Source organism: Eulemur rufifrons, chromosome 8, assembly GCF_041146395.1.
Source record: "Eulemur rufifrons isolate Redbay chromosome 8, OSU_ERuf_1, whole genome shotgun sequence".
Lineage (NCBI taxonomy): Eukaryota > Metazoa > Chordata > Mammalia > Primates > Lemuridae > Eulemur > Eulemur rufifrons.
In genome coordinates, this window is record NC_090990.1 from 70,912,713 (window position 1) to 70,929,568 (window position 16,856).

Below are 16,856 nucleotides of genomic sequence, written 5' to 3' on the forward strand. Positions count from 1 at the left end.
TTGATCAGTCATCACTAGCCAATAAAAAGCAAAAGGGAGGCACGAGGTTTTATTAGTTTGGGCAAGAGGAAGGTATTCCAACCAGATCCTTTCGCGCTTGCCAGGTTCAAACATGGCGGGCCGCCGCCAGCCCTTCCAGTACACTCAGTTCTCTTTCCCACAACCCCCGCCAGTCTTTGGCGCTTCCTTTTCACCTTCCTTCCCCCAGGCCAGTTGCAGAGTGTCAGCACCCGAGAGCGTGACAGCGGACTGACTTCCCGCGCCCTCCCTACCCACGCGGGGGCCCGCCCACCAGCTCGCGTCAGCCAATGGCAGGCCGCGCTGGGGCGGGCAGGCGGCGCAGGTCGGCCCCGCCCTCCAGCCTCGCTCTGGCGTGCGGCTCCCAGGCGGGTAGCGCCGCTCCCGGTCGCGCGTACTCATCGTGTGGAACCGCGGGTCTAGGGCGCTTGCTGCCGGATACAGCTCAGCCCAGCGCCGCCGAAGCCGTCGGCCCCCCAGCCTCCGCCATGGACTTCGAGGACGGTAAGCGCTGCCTCTGGCTGGTCTGCTCGCTGGCGGGAGGCGGGGTGGCCTGCGCTGGGGGTCTGTTTACCGTCTCAAGATGGCCGTGTGGGCTTTGTTCTGCGGGCCCGAAGGCCGTCCGCCCGCCCGCCCGCCGCGGGCCCAGCGCCCGGAGTCGGCCTTTTTGAGGACCTGCGCGCCCAGATTCGGCCCGCCCGGCGCCGCTGCCGGCGCGGACCTGGGAGCTCGATACCGGCTCGATGCCGGAAAGGTCGCACCCAGAGCTCGAGGGCCTCAGGGCTCGGGCCCCGAGCTCGCCTCGGCTCCTGTGCGTGGAAATTTCCCCGACGCCTCCCAACTTCCCGGTGTCGGGCAACCTCGTCTGGCATTCGCCCTACAGGGCAGCGACCCAGATCATCCTTTTAGTTAATCCTCAATCTCGGGTTACTTCTTGCCAGATAAAATTTTCAGAGGCTTGTTCGCAGTGATGTTTTTGATTGTCTTAGTTTAAGATGAGTTTAAAGGGCGTCTGTAAATGACATGTAGAGGTAGGTATCTATACAGAATGGGAAGCAAGCTATTTCCTGGTTAGCAGACTGGGAAATTTACCCACCAAAATGACCTCATTGGTAATCCCTAGTTTGAAATACTTCTGTAACCAAAGTACTTTTCTCTGGATTGTGTGTGGATGAGTTTTAAGTTAGTCAGAAATTTGGCACAGCAAGCGTCAAATGCCCTTCACATTCAGACCTATACACAGCAGCATGTATTGGATTTACTGATTAAATAAACTGTATTTTAGCAATACCTTTTTCAGTCGTCTCTGACAACTGTTCTTTAAACCGTTTTCACAGGATCACTAAGTAAAATTAATTTGATCTTCACCTTGACTTCAAATCTTGTCCAACTTTCATAGTAATTGGTATCAAGATAAAATGGTATATTAGTGACAGCGTTAGGGAGACTTGGAAAAGGGCTTGTATGATTAAACTGTATTTAATCCTGAGTAACCAGGCCTTTCTAAATCAAACCAGTTCACTAGGTAGTTGTAAACCTCTAACCCCACCAAAAAATTATTTTTAACAGTAAATGAGTTGTGATCTCTGCATATGTCTTACCGAATGAGCTTTTGGTTTTTGATAAGATTTTATGCTACAAAGAGTTAAAGCTGTCAAATCTAAGCACACGAAAGGGGAATGGAATAACTCTTTGTGGATACTTTTGAGTTACTTTGAAATAGGAATTTTAGCTCTTAGCACACTGAGCTGTTTTTGTTTGTTTTAGCTGGACTTTGACTCATTTTGATGTAGATCCCTTTAAACTGTGAATATTTGAAGTGGCCGGAATTTGGAGTGGAAATAAAAAATACATTACTGTGTTTTTGTGCTAAAGTTTGATGGCAGTACCAACACCCAAGGTACAGCCCAGGCTAACAAGCTGGGGAGTGGGGCAATGGGAGCAGTTCTTCCCCGCGTGGCCCCCCCCCCCAAGGCAATAAGGGAATCCATTTTCTGTAGAGAATTGGAAAACATTAAAAAAAACTTAGTGGGTTTGTTTTTGATTATTGGTATATGCTTGCAGTTCTAAACCGTGTCAATGATAAAACTAAGCAATGTCAGTGATAAAATATTCCCTCTGTCACTGCCCATTGTTAGCCACCACTGCTGTATTTGGGAGATGGAGTTTGACTAACATTGTATCTATTTTTTTCTTCCCTCCCACCCCCCCCAAACATTGTAGCTATATCAAACCCTGTGTAGTGTAGCAGGGTTCTGTTGTATCCAAATGACCACAGTATTAAATTCTGTTCTTTCAGTATTTATTTGTAAAATTAACTAACAGATTTAACATTTGTTAAATTATTAATAGTTTTGACAAGAAAATTGCCAATATAGTTTTCAGTGATGTCGTATTCTGGATGGATATAGAACACACTCATATACGTATATGCGTATGTGTCAGATAAGATGTTGAGATAGAGAGCAAATTAAGTGGTAAAAGAAATATTAACTTTGAAATAATTTTGTATTACATAGAATCAATTTTCGTGGCTCTGCTTTTGCATTGTTTGACACATAATTTACTCTATCTGCATTCCTTTTTGTTAATCAGTATAAATTAGCACTGGATCCCCTCTATGGGCTATTGTGTATCAGGTGTTATAAATTAACTTACATTATTATAATTTGGATAATAAACCTGCCATTTGAGGAGGTAGTGAAGAAAGGAGAGTTATGTGTTTTCTCAAAAGGGTTATTGGTAATTATTTACACCCCAATTTTGCAGATAATTGAGTTAATAGCATTTAAAAATTGTGTTTGTTTTTGAATAGATGGGGATATAATTTTGGAATTTTGCTAATATTGCCCTAATTTCTTTTTGTTAAATATGTCTTCATAGATTACACACATTCTGCTTGCAGGAATACTTACCAGGGCTTTAATGGTAAGTATCCTCTTTCATTTTATCTTAAATTTGTTGAGGCAATGTATTTCAGCCTTTCTCTTCATACTCATAAAGATAAAGTGTCACTATAAAAAACCAGTTCCACCTATTTCAGTCATTGTTTTGGCTCTTGATATATCACTTTTCAGTGTTAATGGTGTCATACTATATATAGTATTTGAATTTGGAATCAGAAAAAATTAGGAGTTATTCAGATTAGTTTGACTTTTCGTCTGTCAAAAGAATTATGATTCTTTTAATTTATCCCAAAGGCCCTGACTACATTCTGAATGATGAATTTTACAAGACACTGGCTGAGTTCTTTTTGTTGAATTAGAGGCTTTGGTATTGAGTAATGCAGATTAAGTGGATTATTGGCTTGATTCTATGTAGCCTCTATTGTAATGCGTTTTAACCTTGTTTTTGAGGTCATTTTCCTCAATGTGTCTAATTGTGCTAATACATGAAGAGCTGTCTATAGGAGTACATGAAGAAGCCTGATTATTTATTGATATAAGCAAAATGTTAGAATTGTGACTACAAAGCTAGATAGAATCATGAAAAATATGTGGAATACAATTGGTTGTCGTTCTGATAGTTATTTGAGTTAAGGCCCTGCCAGAGAGGATAGTAACACAAGAAAAGGACACAGAACAATTCAAAGAGGTTAAAAAAATATTGTATGAAGGACTTGAGGGAGTGGCATTAAATATCCTGACTGCCAGAGAAATGCAAAAGCCAACTGTTGTGCAGAATAGAATATATTCATAAAGTGAAACTGAAGCAAATGTACCAATAAAGAAGACTATGTCTTTTTATAGGAATAATTACTGTAGAGTTAATTTTTATTTATCATTTCTATGGAGAGAAATTTTGGGTTTTATTCAGGCTAAAAAGGCTCAACATATAGGAAGCAGTTTATATATTAAGTGAGTGCTGAAGAGTATGTTTTTGAGCAGGCAAGTGACATAATAAAATTACTAAAGGAAGTTAATTTGCATCTACCTACAGGTTAGATTGAAAACTGGAAAATTAGCTAGAAAGGCATTTCATAAATTTAGATGTAAGGATTTTAAGACCCTGAACTTGGGAAGTGACAATAGTAATTTTAAAAATATTAAGATATTTTTTAGAGAAAATTACTAGAACTTGCAGGCAAACCAGTAATGAGTAGAAAATTGAGAGGGTTGAATAAAAAAGAATCCAGGATTTTAAACTGGAGTGAGTAGGAGCTTTTACCAGAGAAAGAGAAGGAGAGATTTGGGGTAATAGATGGCCATGATCTCCAGTAGGATTTACTGGAGAGTTAGATTTAATGTCTAAACGTAGGACTTGAAATACAGAATTATGCAGGGCCAGAAGTTTATTTCCTTATTAATGCACAGTTTTGCAAAAAGGTCTAATGTTGTAGCTTTTATTTTTTCTCTTAATTTTAGTTTGAACAGTGGTACTTATCTGAGGGTGATTGTTAGAATCCCCTGGAGAGCTGGGAGCTTTTTCAAAGTCTGTTCAGGTCATATCCTAGATCTTTTGAATCTTAATTTTAGGACAAGTCCTTCGTGGCTATGTATATTGTGCAAAAGTATTCTGAATGATTTTGGAATGCACCTCTGGTTAAAGACCACTGCTTGACAATACTTTGAGGTCTAGGTTATCTTTATTTTACAAATGAGGCACTTAATTTCAGGGACTTGATTTGACTTTATTCAACAAATATTTATTTAGTGCCTGCTGTCTATTGTTCTAGGAGGTAGGAATGCAGCAGTGAACAACATAGACAAATATTCCTGCCCTTGTGGAGCTTCCAGTCCAGTGGAGTGAAATAGACAGTAAACAAGATAAAGAAGTAACAAATACTGTGTGTTAGATGATAATAATTGCTAGGGAGAAAAATGATGTAAGGAAGAGGGACAAATATGTCTGTGTAATTTTAGAGTTGTTGGGAAAGGACTCACCAAAGAGGTGACATTAGAGCATAAGATTTAAGGGAAGTGAATATGCAAGCTATGAGGTTATCTAAAGGAAGAATGTTACAGGTTTTAGGAAATAAAAGATGTGTAGATACCAAAAAGCCCAAAATACATTTCATCGTTAGCATTTTTTCCAGCAACTGAAATGAAGTAGAAGTTATTGGAAAACATGACAAGATGCAGATTTCCTCCCCACTGTTTCCTGGGAGGAACTTGTATTTCTAGTGTCTCCATGTTTTTTTTCTTGTTTCTTAATACTTTTTGTATAAATAGCAGACAGAAAAAGGGAGAGCATTCCAGGTAGAGGGAACAGCAGGAACAAAGGTAGGGCTGAGTGCATTGTACTTTAGAGAGACTGAAGACTGGCTTGACTAGAACAGATGATTTTTGCTGAGCAATCTTTAAGACAAGGTTAGAGTGGTGAGGTATAGCTAGAAGGTGTTGAAAATCAAAGGTAATTTTCTTATAATATATAAGAAGCAGTAGAAAGTGAAGTCCTGAAAGAGTCGAGGGAGTGAACAGTGCAGATACAGGGGAAGAACATTGCAGACAGAGGGAGCAGCAGGTGCAAAAATGGGTGTATACCTGTTGTGTTCTAGAAACAGCAGGGCCAGTGTAGCTGGAGTGGAATAAATGAGTGTATAGTAGATTATGTTGAGGTGATGAGGCAGATCATATAGGGTAGGGTTTCTCAACTTTGGCACTGTTGACATTTTAGACTGGGTAATTCCTTGCTGTGAGGGAATGTCCCATGCATTGTGGAATGTTTAGCAGCATCCCTGGCCTCTATGCACTAGATGGCCGCAGCACCTGCTTCCTCATTGTAACAACCAAAAATGTTTTCAGACGTTGCTCCTGTCTCCTGGGGGCAAAATTACCCCTGGTTAAGAACCACTAGTGTAGGTCCTTAACGGTTATTTTAAGGCTTTGGCTTTTACTTTGTGTAAAATGGAAAGCTATTGGAGGGTACTGAGCATTGGAAATTATTTAACTTATATTTTTTATCAGAATTATTCTGATAAAATAATGAATAGGGAGCAAAAGTAGAAGTGGAAAAATGTTAGGCTGTTGCAATAATCTAGGTGATAGATGCTAGTAGCCTGCACTAGGGTGCTAGAAGTGCAGAGTTGGTGAAAAGTAGTCCTGCTCAAGACTTAGTGCCACACAACTATTAATAATTAATTATTTTGGTCATAAGTCAGTTTTTTCCCCACTATTCCACAGCTGCTTCCTTATGTTTAGTTGTAACATTTTTGTGCTTATTATTTATATGATAGAGTGATCCAAGTGATAGAATAGATCTAAATTATTATGTCAGTTTTATTTTTCTGAGTAAATTACTTTCTTATTTAAAAGTGATTTTAAAATTCATTTTAGGAACCTGGAAGAAAAATTGTTTATAGATAAGCAGTCATCTTACAGAATCTATGTTCCTATAACTGTGCAGATTGTATACAATATAAAGACTTCTCTTTAACTGAATAACAGTACTATGAACGATACTATGAATAATAAAACAGAATCACTGCTATACAAAAATAACTTTATTAATTTTTGTGTACTCCACAGTGCCTGGCACATACATGGTCAGTGTCCAATAAGTGTTAATAATTTTATGATTGCATAGTGAAATAAAAACATTTAGAATTTTGAAAACTAAATGATTTGGTAGTCAAAGGCAGCCACTGCTAACTGAAAACAAACTGGCAGAAATAGCAAAATACAAGATTTTTTTGCTTTGTGTATATTACTAAACCTAATTTGAAGATTATTTTTTAATGTGAGGCCTTAGATGAAAACTTTTTATTTTGAAAATTTTATTTTAATCTCAAAATTGTCCTCTAAGAGATATAGGCATAAATTATACTATATACTTAACCACCTCTAAGACAAATAATTGACTGTTTTATTAGTCTAGAACTGTATTGTTTAATGTGGTAGCTACTATCTCCTTACTATTGAGCACTTGGAATGTGAATAGTCTGAATTGAGATGTGCTGTCAGTGGTTCACACTGGTTTTGAAGTCTTATTATGAAAAAACAATACAAAAATCTCAATATGTTTTGTATATTGATAAACTTTTTGTGCTCTTATATTAAAATCTATCGGTGTGTCTTACACTTTGAATGGATTTCTTTTTATCATATCTGATTCTGTAATATCAGGCATTAGTTATTTGGAAACTGAATTATATAGGTTTTCCAAATATTGACAGGTTTTGTTATACAATGTAAAAAATAATATTCATTGATACCACCACCAACCTTATCAGAAAAGCCTTTAAGTATTGGGAAGCTATCAAACTCAAGATGGTAGATAGAAGTTTTATAAAATTATAATTTTCACTTGAAAGCATGTATTTTATCATTGGCAACAAAACTGTCATTTGTTTTCCTTGAAATGATAGTTTCACTTAGTTCATTTTTTTTTAATTTTATTTTTATTTTTTATGGAACGCTTCACGAATTTGCGTGTCATCCTTGCGCAGGGCCCATGCTAATCTTCTCTGTATCGTTCCAATTTTAGTATATGTGCTGCCGAAGCGAGCACCACTTAGTTCATTTTTGAGAAAATGTCTGCCAAGTGCCCAAATCTGAAAACCATAGCATTTGTCTGTCAGTTTGGCTTTCTAGTAAAAAAGTGCTCCTTGTAAAAAGTGGCTAATTTAATTCACAAACCAAACACTTACTTGCACAATGGCTTTTCCTGGAGAGAACTATGATACTTTGGTATCATAGTTGGCAAAATTACGGCAAATTGCTTTATGTGTACTTCTATTTCACTGCACAGAACATAAAAATGTGTACTCAAAGATCATGATTTAATAAAATTAATAATTCTTACTGCTTCATCAAGAACATTCTTTTCTTTTCTTTTTTTTTTTTTTTTTGAGACAGAGTCTCTGTTGCCTGGGCTAGAGTGCCATGGCATCAGCCTAGCTCACAGCAACCTCAAACTCCTGGGCTCAAGCCATCCTTCTGCCTCAGCCTCCCAAGTAGCTGGGACTACAGGCATGCGCCACCATGCCCAGCTAATTTTTTCTATATATTTTTTAGTTGTCCAGATAATTTCTTTCTATTTTTTTTTTAGTAGAGACGAGTCTCGCTCTGGCTCAGGCTGGTCTCTAACTCCTGAGCTCAAACGATCCGCCCACCTCGGCCTCCCAGAGTGGTAGGATTACAGGCGTGAGCCACCGCGCCCGGCCCCATCAAGAACATTCTTAAGCGAAGATGGCATTTTTATTTTATTATTTTTTACTGTGAGTGTGTGATATTAAAGAATATAATGACTACTAGTACAGTCTGTTGCTGTTGCCTCAATTTGTGCGAAAGTGCCAGCAGTTTTACCACCAGTGCTTTTACATCTTCAGTGCAATGTCAACACTGTGAAAAAAGAAAATAATGTTCTAATATTATTTATGAAAATAATTTTGACCTTGTGAATCCCTGAAAGGGTCTCAACACCTCTCAGTGATCAGCAGACCATCGTTGAGAACTACTGCTCTAAGATACATAGAAAAATTAGTAACAATCAGACCCTTACCACAAGACTAGTGTAAATTTAAAATGAAGCCACAAAATTAGACTATAAGGTAGAGTATCACATAAGAGTTACAGGCTTTTGTAAATATTCAGAAGAAAGATGATGCTTAGCTGAGAGAATATCAAGAAAAGTTTTCTTAAATTTGTTATTTATTAAATGGGCTTTAAAAGGTTAGAAAATTTCAATCAGAAGCTACTTGAGGTAGCTGAGGGAAATATCTCATGTAGAAGCAAAAGCATGACGCTCAACAGGAGGATAACTATGGGACTTCAGGAAAATCATTTCATCTCTTAGGACTTTGGTTCCCAAATCTATAAAATGAGAAGATTGAATTTGATCATTTTGGTTTCAAGTTACAAGAGTCTAACGAGTATTTTTGTAAAGTTGTTGTCGTTATTATTGTTAGGACTAGAAATATTTAAATGATTGTAAATAAAATTTAGTGTTTTTAAAAATGTAAACTAAGGTATTTGCTCTGTGCATACTATTGTATTTACACATAAAATTGGGGGATAGTAATGAGGGATTTTAAAGTGCTTATAGGAAACAAATTCTAAATGTTTTAATTTTTCGTTTTTATAGTCATCGTAAATTAATTTTTTTATCTCTTTTATTATATTTATTTTTCATGTCAGAGGTTGGGATATAGGTAGAATTGCAGTGTAATAAAATATACTTAGTACTCTTATTGTATTAGAATTTTTTTTTAGTGTTCACATTTGCTAGAATTTACATTCATTTTCTTTATTCAAGGGAATTTGAGGGTTTAAATATTTGTTGAGTCCTTATTATTTATAGGCACAGTCCCAATCTGTGATTTTACTTTTTAAAAATATCTATTTTAGTTATTGTGAACATGGCTAATTGAAAATGTGGTTTCTGAGTCTTCAGACATTTTGAAGGCAATGAGATGCAGAAAATAGGTATACTTATGTCATAGTATACTTATGACAAAAATTTTCCCTTTTGACATTAAATACTGACTTCTCTTGAGAATAAGAATTAAGTATCATTAATTATCTTTATATATATTATAGTATCTAATACAAGGCCTTATGGTAGTTCCCTAGCAAATAATATTGGTTAAATTGAAAATAATTCTAATATAGAACTTTTCAGTTGGTAATATATTTTCTTTGAAATATCAGGCTTTGTTAACAAATCTGATTTTTCAGTAGATTATCCTTTTTGTGTTTTTTTCCTTTAACATCTAGTGTGAGTTTAGTTTAAATATTAATGATGAATTATCATCTCAGGTGATTGATGTGAATATCTTGTGTTTTATGCAGAGATTCCTTAAGATAATGGTATATTTTACTGACAATTTCTTACTCTCTTTCAGGAATGGATCGTGATTATGGTCCTGGATCTTATGGAGGTCTGACATTCAAGGATATTTATCTAAAAATTCTTCTTTTGAGTGCCAGTAAAGGTGAGCATTGTTTAATTTTTTTCTTTTTAAACTCTTATAGGGATGGATCGTGACTATGGCCATGGATCCTATGGGGGTCAAAGATCCATGGATTCCTACCTAAACCAGTCATATGGCATGGACAATCACAGTGGTGGTGGTGGGGGTAGCAGGTAAATTACTTAATCACTTAGCCAAATAATAGACAACTATAAGATTATGCATATATTCTTTTAAGTATTTCTTAGGTGTGTTATCATACTTGAACTTTGCTGTTTGGTATTGAATAATCACCTTAAATGTTTAAGGGTGTTAATAGGCATAAGAATTTATCTCAGGATCACTGGCAAACATAATTTTAGGAAAACCCCAAATAGCTATTATTTCAGTATAACAGAGTAAGCTACTGTTTTTAGCAGTGAATTTTTTAACTTCTTTTACTTTTAACTCCTTGTCAATCAAAATGTCCTGAACAAATGATATAAAAATGTTATTGAAAATCTTATTTGTGAAGCTTTTTCTTAATAACAACAACAAAAAAATCTTTCTTAATGTGGGGTGCTATGTAAAGCAGCAAACCACTCTGACTAGAATGGATTTAATTGAATCAGTCTAGCGACATTTGTTTTCTAAGAAACATTTAAGATAGGTATTCTATTAATTTTAATTTTAATAAGAGCATATTGTAATAATAATGTTCTTTAAATGATGTCAAGGTTATTTATTGGCTTGGCAGATACTACTTACACCAAAAACACTTGTGCTCTAGGCTAGGAGCATTGTATTAATGCCATGAACACTGTATCTGGGTTCTATTTATATTTCACTGTTGATACTGTGTAAAGCTTAAACCTACTTAAACAACTATAGGCCTTAGGGTTGACCATATTTCAGGAAAAGAGGGTCTACTTTATGAGGCACAAAGATTCCTGATAAATATAAATAAGACTAGTTAGGAGATATTTGAAACCATCATCCTTCTTCATAAATTGAAGGATCCAGATTCCTTAATGATGGACTGAATGATGCTTACTTTCCTTCTTTCTGCTTCCAGTGTGCCACTATGGTTTATAGTAGAGAAAAATCAAGAAAATGAACAATTACTACAATTTTGTTTATGTGAGAGATGTTTTGAAAAATGTAGTTGAAAAGAAGTAATTTTTTTTATGGTTATAAGGATTCAGAAGTAAACGCTACCTTCTATTTAGTGATCTGTAAATAACTGAAGTAATGTAACGCATTTAAATGTTTTAATATATCATTTATTGCCATATTACATTGTAAATGTGCATAAACTATTGCTGTAGATGTTATTGTTTTATCTCATGTGTAATTGTGGGCCTTTATAAAACTGTGTTGTAAGACATCAAGTAACTTTTATAATCCATGCTTTGGGTTTGTGAGAAGTAAGATGATTCGTTTCTTTTGTTGACTCTATTATAACCTTGAGGAGACTGTGTGCTCCCTTTTTTAGAGTAGTTTTATGTGATAATTTCCTGACAGGAAATAATTTTTCAAATAATTGAAGACATTATAAAATGTATTCTTTCTCATCTGCCTTGAAAATTCATATGTAGAGGGTATATGTTGGTGATCTTTTACTTTTGTATTTTATTTTATGTGTTTATCTTTCTCGATTTGTTAGATTTTCTAGTCTACAAGTAAAAAGTAATTGAGGATTGATTGATTATTAACCTTGGCTGAAGTTTGGCAGATTGTCAAATTTTTATAACCAGAGATAATTCCCCAAATTTTGACTATTACAGACAAAATGAAGCAGTTTTGTGATATAGATTATTGAGGTGCAAAAGGATCTCTGTGTGTCACAAAGAACCTACATCTATGTGGTCTTCAATTTGTGTCCCTTTTGAAAGCCAAAATATTGTAAATGTTTTGTAATTTTTAATATTAGGGATAGATTCAAAGAAAGTTTGAATAGCTTGTGAACTTGAGCAAATGACCTTTTCTAAGACTAGGGCTGGGCTTAAATAATGACAGACAAATCTCTTCTTCTTAATTAAATAGAAAAGCTGCTAAAAAGCAGATTTTTAAGCTAAGGTTTACTAAACTCAATTCCTATTTAGACATTGACTCAGATAGCTTTCTATCTGGTCTCATGTTGAACTGCCCAGCCCTAATCAAGCGTGAACAAAAGTAGAACTGTGCAAACCAGTATGGTATAAATGAATTCTAGTTGATAAATGTCATCTGATAATTTGTCTTTTGAATTGTCTAACATTAGTAAGCTTACTTTTGTTTTTTCCCTCACTGTGCAACTTTTCCAGGTTTGGACCTTATGAGTCTTACGACTCCAGGTCTTCTCTGGGTGGGCGAGATCTGTACAGATCTGGCTATGGTTTTAATGAACCCGAACAAAGCCGCTTCGGAGGTAGTTATGGTGGTCGATTTGAGAGCTCCTACCGGAATAGCCTTGACTCTTTCGGAGGTAGAAACCAGGGCGGGTCTAGCTGGGAAGCACCTTACTCCCGTTCAAAATTGAGGCCTGGGTTTATGGAGGACAGAGGAAGAGAGAATTACTCTTCCTACAGCAGTTTTTCTTCACCCCATATGAAGCCTGCACCTGTAGGCTCTCGGGGGAGAGGAACGCCTGCTTATCCTGAAAGTACGTTTGGAAGCAGAAACTATGATGCTTTTGGAGGACCATCAACAGGCAGAGGCCGAGGCCGAGGAGTAAGTACAACAGAATCTTTTCAGATTCTTTTCACTAGTCACTCTTTTAAACCCTTTCAAGACCATCGTTTTCAACTAGAATAAACACTGTTCATCCCAGTGTATTTTGAAGCAAAAGCTGAGTCATAAACATATTTTTTAGGTTGACGGTAAAAGTTTTTCCAGCACCTGAGAAAATAAGTGGCAGTTTGAGATAATCAGAAAGTTGTGCCAAATCTCCCTTTATTAAAAAGGTGAGGATATTAGGTTTGGTCTAAAAGGGGTTAAAAGGAGTTGCATTTTTCCTTGTAAACACTAGCAGTTTTGCTGGTGGAACAGTTCTTAGATTTTTGTGAAAGGTCACTGAAGTCTTTTTGAATTTTTGAGTAGGTTAAAGGTGCAATGTATGATAAAATGTTTATACTTTGTTGCTAAACTCTAGCAAGTAGAATTTCTTCAAAGCTCCATGCTTCACATTAAACAAAGAGACTAAAAGTTGGTGATAGGTCAGGGTAGCTTAGCCATGTTGAAGAAGTTGATGTGCATAATAGATTGTAGAATGATTTGTGGTCAGTATAATTTTGCTAACTTACTCTCTTACAATATGTCCTATTGCTGGTTGTTTTATTTTCCCTTGTGTCACTAGCTTTACTATTGAAAAATAATTTCCTACCTGTGCAGACATGTTTATGGCTCCTTCTTTAGGAAGTAATATTTTGTAAATTATTGCTTAAATGAATAAATTTACTAGCTCTCTAGCGTTTAATTTTAGGGTATATAGTGTAAAGATTATGGTCTATGTTTGTAGGTAATTTGATTGACATGGAATTTTACCCAGTAAGTGTATGTAGATTGTGGGGTTATTATGTAGTTTGATCATTTAAAGAATATTGTAAGATTTTTTTTTAAGTCAGTTGCTTTTAATTAATATTCTCTTTGCAGAGGAAAGTACTTAGGCTAAAAAATGTAGTAGGGTTCACATTATTGACTGTTTATTAACCTTTGGTATATCAGTATAGCCTGTCGTACTTGGTGTAGAAATTTTGCATTTTTAACAGTTATTCTTTGCTTATGTAAAAATGCATTGCACCTTTAATGGATACTTAATGAAGATTTTTCTGATGTGACTATAAGTTACTTGGAAACACTGCTAGGTTAGATAAGTATTCCTAAGCATGATATACAAATGTAAGCAACTGATGTTGCTATTCCACTGTACTTAATTATTGTAGGTTAATTGAAAATAGTTGATGTAATAGGATTTGGGTTTTGAAACTGAAAACCAATTCCAGTTTGAAAATTTGGAAAACACTTAACATTTTCCATGCTGTATGTTCTTTTAGGGAAAGGAATTTTTTCTTAATGAGACTTCAAATACCAGTTTTGTTTTCATGATAGTAAAACAAGTAGTCCTATACTTTGTATTTACCATTCTAGTCTGAATGGACTTTTCTTTCTTTCTTCTTGTTAATGAAGTAGATGAATCAATAGGACCTTCGTTTTTAATCTTCACTTGTACAATTCCCATTGGGTCCTTCTCTTCAGATTACTCCTCAATCTTTATTTTCTGAAAGTAAGATTAGCAGAATAAATTTCTATGGACATGTTGTCTCTTGGTGTAGTGGATTTTGTTAATGACAGGAGAAGAGGAAGGGACATAAAGAGTCGTTTGGTTGCATGACTCTTCGTCTGTAAACTTGCTTCTTGGGTTTCTGGATCAGAGTATGTTTATCTAGGTAAGAATGTGAATGGAACGTCAGATGCAATTCTTTATCTGAAGTGTGTCTTGGAAGTTGATGCATGGTTATGCTTTAACTCTCCTATTTCATACTAATGTTCCATCTCGCCTTCTCATTCCCTTTTTCAACAGGGAGAAATACTAAATGATTTCTGGATCTTTTTTACTTCAAACTACAAATATGGTCTTCTTTGTGTATCTTAGTTTTAAGCCAAGTTTTAGTAAAATAAAGATTTCTTTTAAGGTCTTTTCATGGGAAAACATCAATTAGGAACTCTGAAGAGGAGTTGTCAGAGAGTTGTACAAGTGGTAACATTCTGACAGGCACATATGTTGTTTATGATCTCAAGTAATTTTGAATTGTAAAAATAAAAATAGGTAGCAAATACCCATTATTCTACTGGAAATAAAAATACTAATTTGATGGATTTGAGTACATGCAATAATACAGAGTTTTTCAATGTGGTTTTTCAGAGTGGACATGTAAAATTTAGTTATATTCCAGGGAATTTTCAGGTGAAAATTAGTAGATAGATAACATGAAAATTTTATATGAATTCATATTTATCTTTGGACAACATGCTAATGTTTCTTGATTTCACAAATTTACAGCATATGGGTGATTTTGGAAGCATTCATAGACCCGGAATTGTTGTTGACTATCAAAACAAACCTACCAATGTGACAGTTGCTGCTGCAAGAGGAATAAAGAGAAAAATGATGCAGCCATTTAACAAACCTGGTGGAACCTTTATCAAGAAACCCAAGCTAGCAAAACCTATGGAGAAGATGAGCCTCAGCAAATCACCTAGTAAGTAAGAAAATATAATTGTTATGGTTCAGAATACTGTTTATTTTTTAAAATTCAGTGCTTTTAGAAAATTTTTCCATGTTACATAGAAAAACAATTATGTAAAAACATAATTATGATTGTAGCAATTAGATCTGTGAATTCACTAGTACAGTTATTAATCATGTACTCAAGATACTTTTTAATTTACATGCCTTGGTTCATCCCTTTTTCCTGAATTCTATGTGGTGGGGCCGGAACATCTATATTTTTAGAAAGGCCTTGCATATTATTTTGATCCAAAGTTCTTTATTGGGTGTAATATTTTATTATTGGAGGTATTGTGGAGGAAGTGGTATGTCATATAACATAGACTCTCCTTTATGAGGACAAAGGAAAGAAATTTTTAATGGTCCTTGGTACTAGGAAAAGCTATTTCTTCTAAAAAATTAATTTGCTTTTACTCTTTTGGACATGATGACTGTTAGAGATAATCATATTTCTATTTTTACATTGTTACAAAATTTAAAGCCAATCTGAAAATAAAATTAAGAAGACAATAAAATAGTTTCATTCATGATAGCATCAAGAAGAATCAAATACTTGGGAATAACTTTAACAAAAGAAGTACAAAACTTGTACTCTGATACTACAAAACGTTGTTGAAAGAAATTAAAGAAGATCTAAATAAATGGAAAAACTAAATAAATGTTTGTAGATTGGAAGACTAACATTGTTAAGATGGCAGTATTCCCCAAACTGATCTACAGATTCAACACAAATCCTGTTAGAATTCTATTAATAGTTGACTTTGTAAAGATTGACAGGCTGATTCTGAAATTCATAGGGAATTGCGAGGGACCTAGAATAGTCAAAATCATCCTTAAAGAGAAGAACAAAGTAGAAGGACTCACACTTTGTGATTTGAAAACCTACTGCAAAGCAGTGTAATCAAGATAGTGTGGTACTGGTACAAGGACAGACATAGAGCAGTGAAATAGAATTGAGGGTCCAGAAATAAACATATACATCTATGGTCAAATGGTTTTTAATAAGTGTGTCAAGACTATTCAATGGGAAGAGAATAGTCTTTTCAACAAACGGTGGTGTGGCAACTGTATAGCCACATGCAAAAGCTAAAATGCAAGAGCTGAAACTATAAAACTCTTAGAAGAAAATATGGGGGTAGATCTTCATGACTCTGAATTTGGCAAAGAATTCTTAGATATGACACCAAAAGCAAGAGCAACAAATAAAAAATAGATAAATCAGACTTCATCAAAAGTAAAAACTTTCGTGCTTCAAAGCTTTAGTACCATCAAGAAAGTGAAAAAAATCCACATAGTGGGAGAAAATATTTGCAAATCATGTATCTGATAAGGGACTTGTATCCAAAATATATAAAGAACTCTTAATAATAAAAAGACAAATAATCATTATAAAGTGGGCAAAGAATCTGAACAGACATTCCTCCAAAAAAGATATAGAAGTAGCCAATAAGTACATGAAAAGATGCTCAAGTCTTGCTCTAGAAACTCTGCTCTTAAACCTCCATATGATTGTAACAAATGCTTTGTATTATTTTTTCCCTTTTATTTTAAAACAGCTTTTTAAAAAATTATAAGATTATAGATATTTTAATGTATAATTTGAAAAAAATTGAAAATACAATTTTATATTCTTTTCTTAAAATATGAACTATAATATAAAACGCAGGAAACTTTACTGTCATGCTTTGTAATTGATATCTATATTGTTTAATAATAAATAACAATATTCTGGAATTC

At 35.1% G+C, this 16,856-nt stretch overlaps 1 protein-coding gene and 1 non-coding gene across 3 annotated transcripts in view; one reads left to right on the forward strand and one right to left on the reverse strand.

Moving 5' to 3' along the window:
- The first annotated feature begins 369 nt into the window (after window positions 1–369).
- Window positions 370–16,856, forward strand: part of ZNF326 (zinc finger protein 326) — a 35,268-nt gene continuing 18,781 nt past the window's right edge. The window contains exons 1-6 of one of the 2 annotated variants that reach the window (XM_069478190.1): window positions 370–522; window positions 2,902–2,946; window positions 9,803–9,838; window positions 9,933–10,044; window positions 12,157–12,562; window positions 14,892–15,090. In XM_069478190.1, the coding sequence (XP_069334291.1) occupies window positions 507–522; window positions 2,902–2,946; window positions 9,803–9,838; window positions 9,933–10,044; window positions 12,157–12,562; window positions 14,892–15,090 (814 nt within the window). In that variant the 5' untranslated portion in view covers window positions 370–506. Of the gene's footprint in view, window positions 523–2,901; window positions 2,947–9,802; window positions 9,893–9,932; window positions 10,045–12,156; window positions 12,563–14,891; window positions 15,091–16,856 lie in introns of those variants that run through there. The other variant, XM_069478191.1, reaches the window with a different exon arrangement.
- Window positions 7,361–7,467, reverse strand: LOC138391034 (U6 spliceosomal RNA). Its single transcript, XR_011234677.1, has one exon. It is a non-coding gene; the product is annotated as a U6 spliceosomal RNA (small nuclear RNA).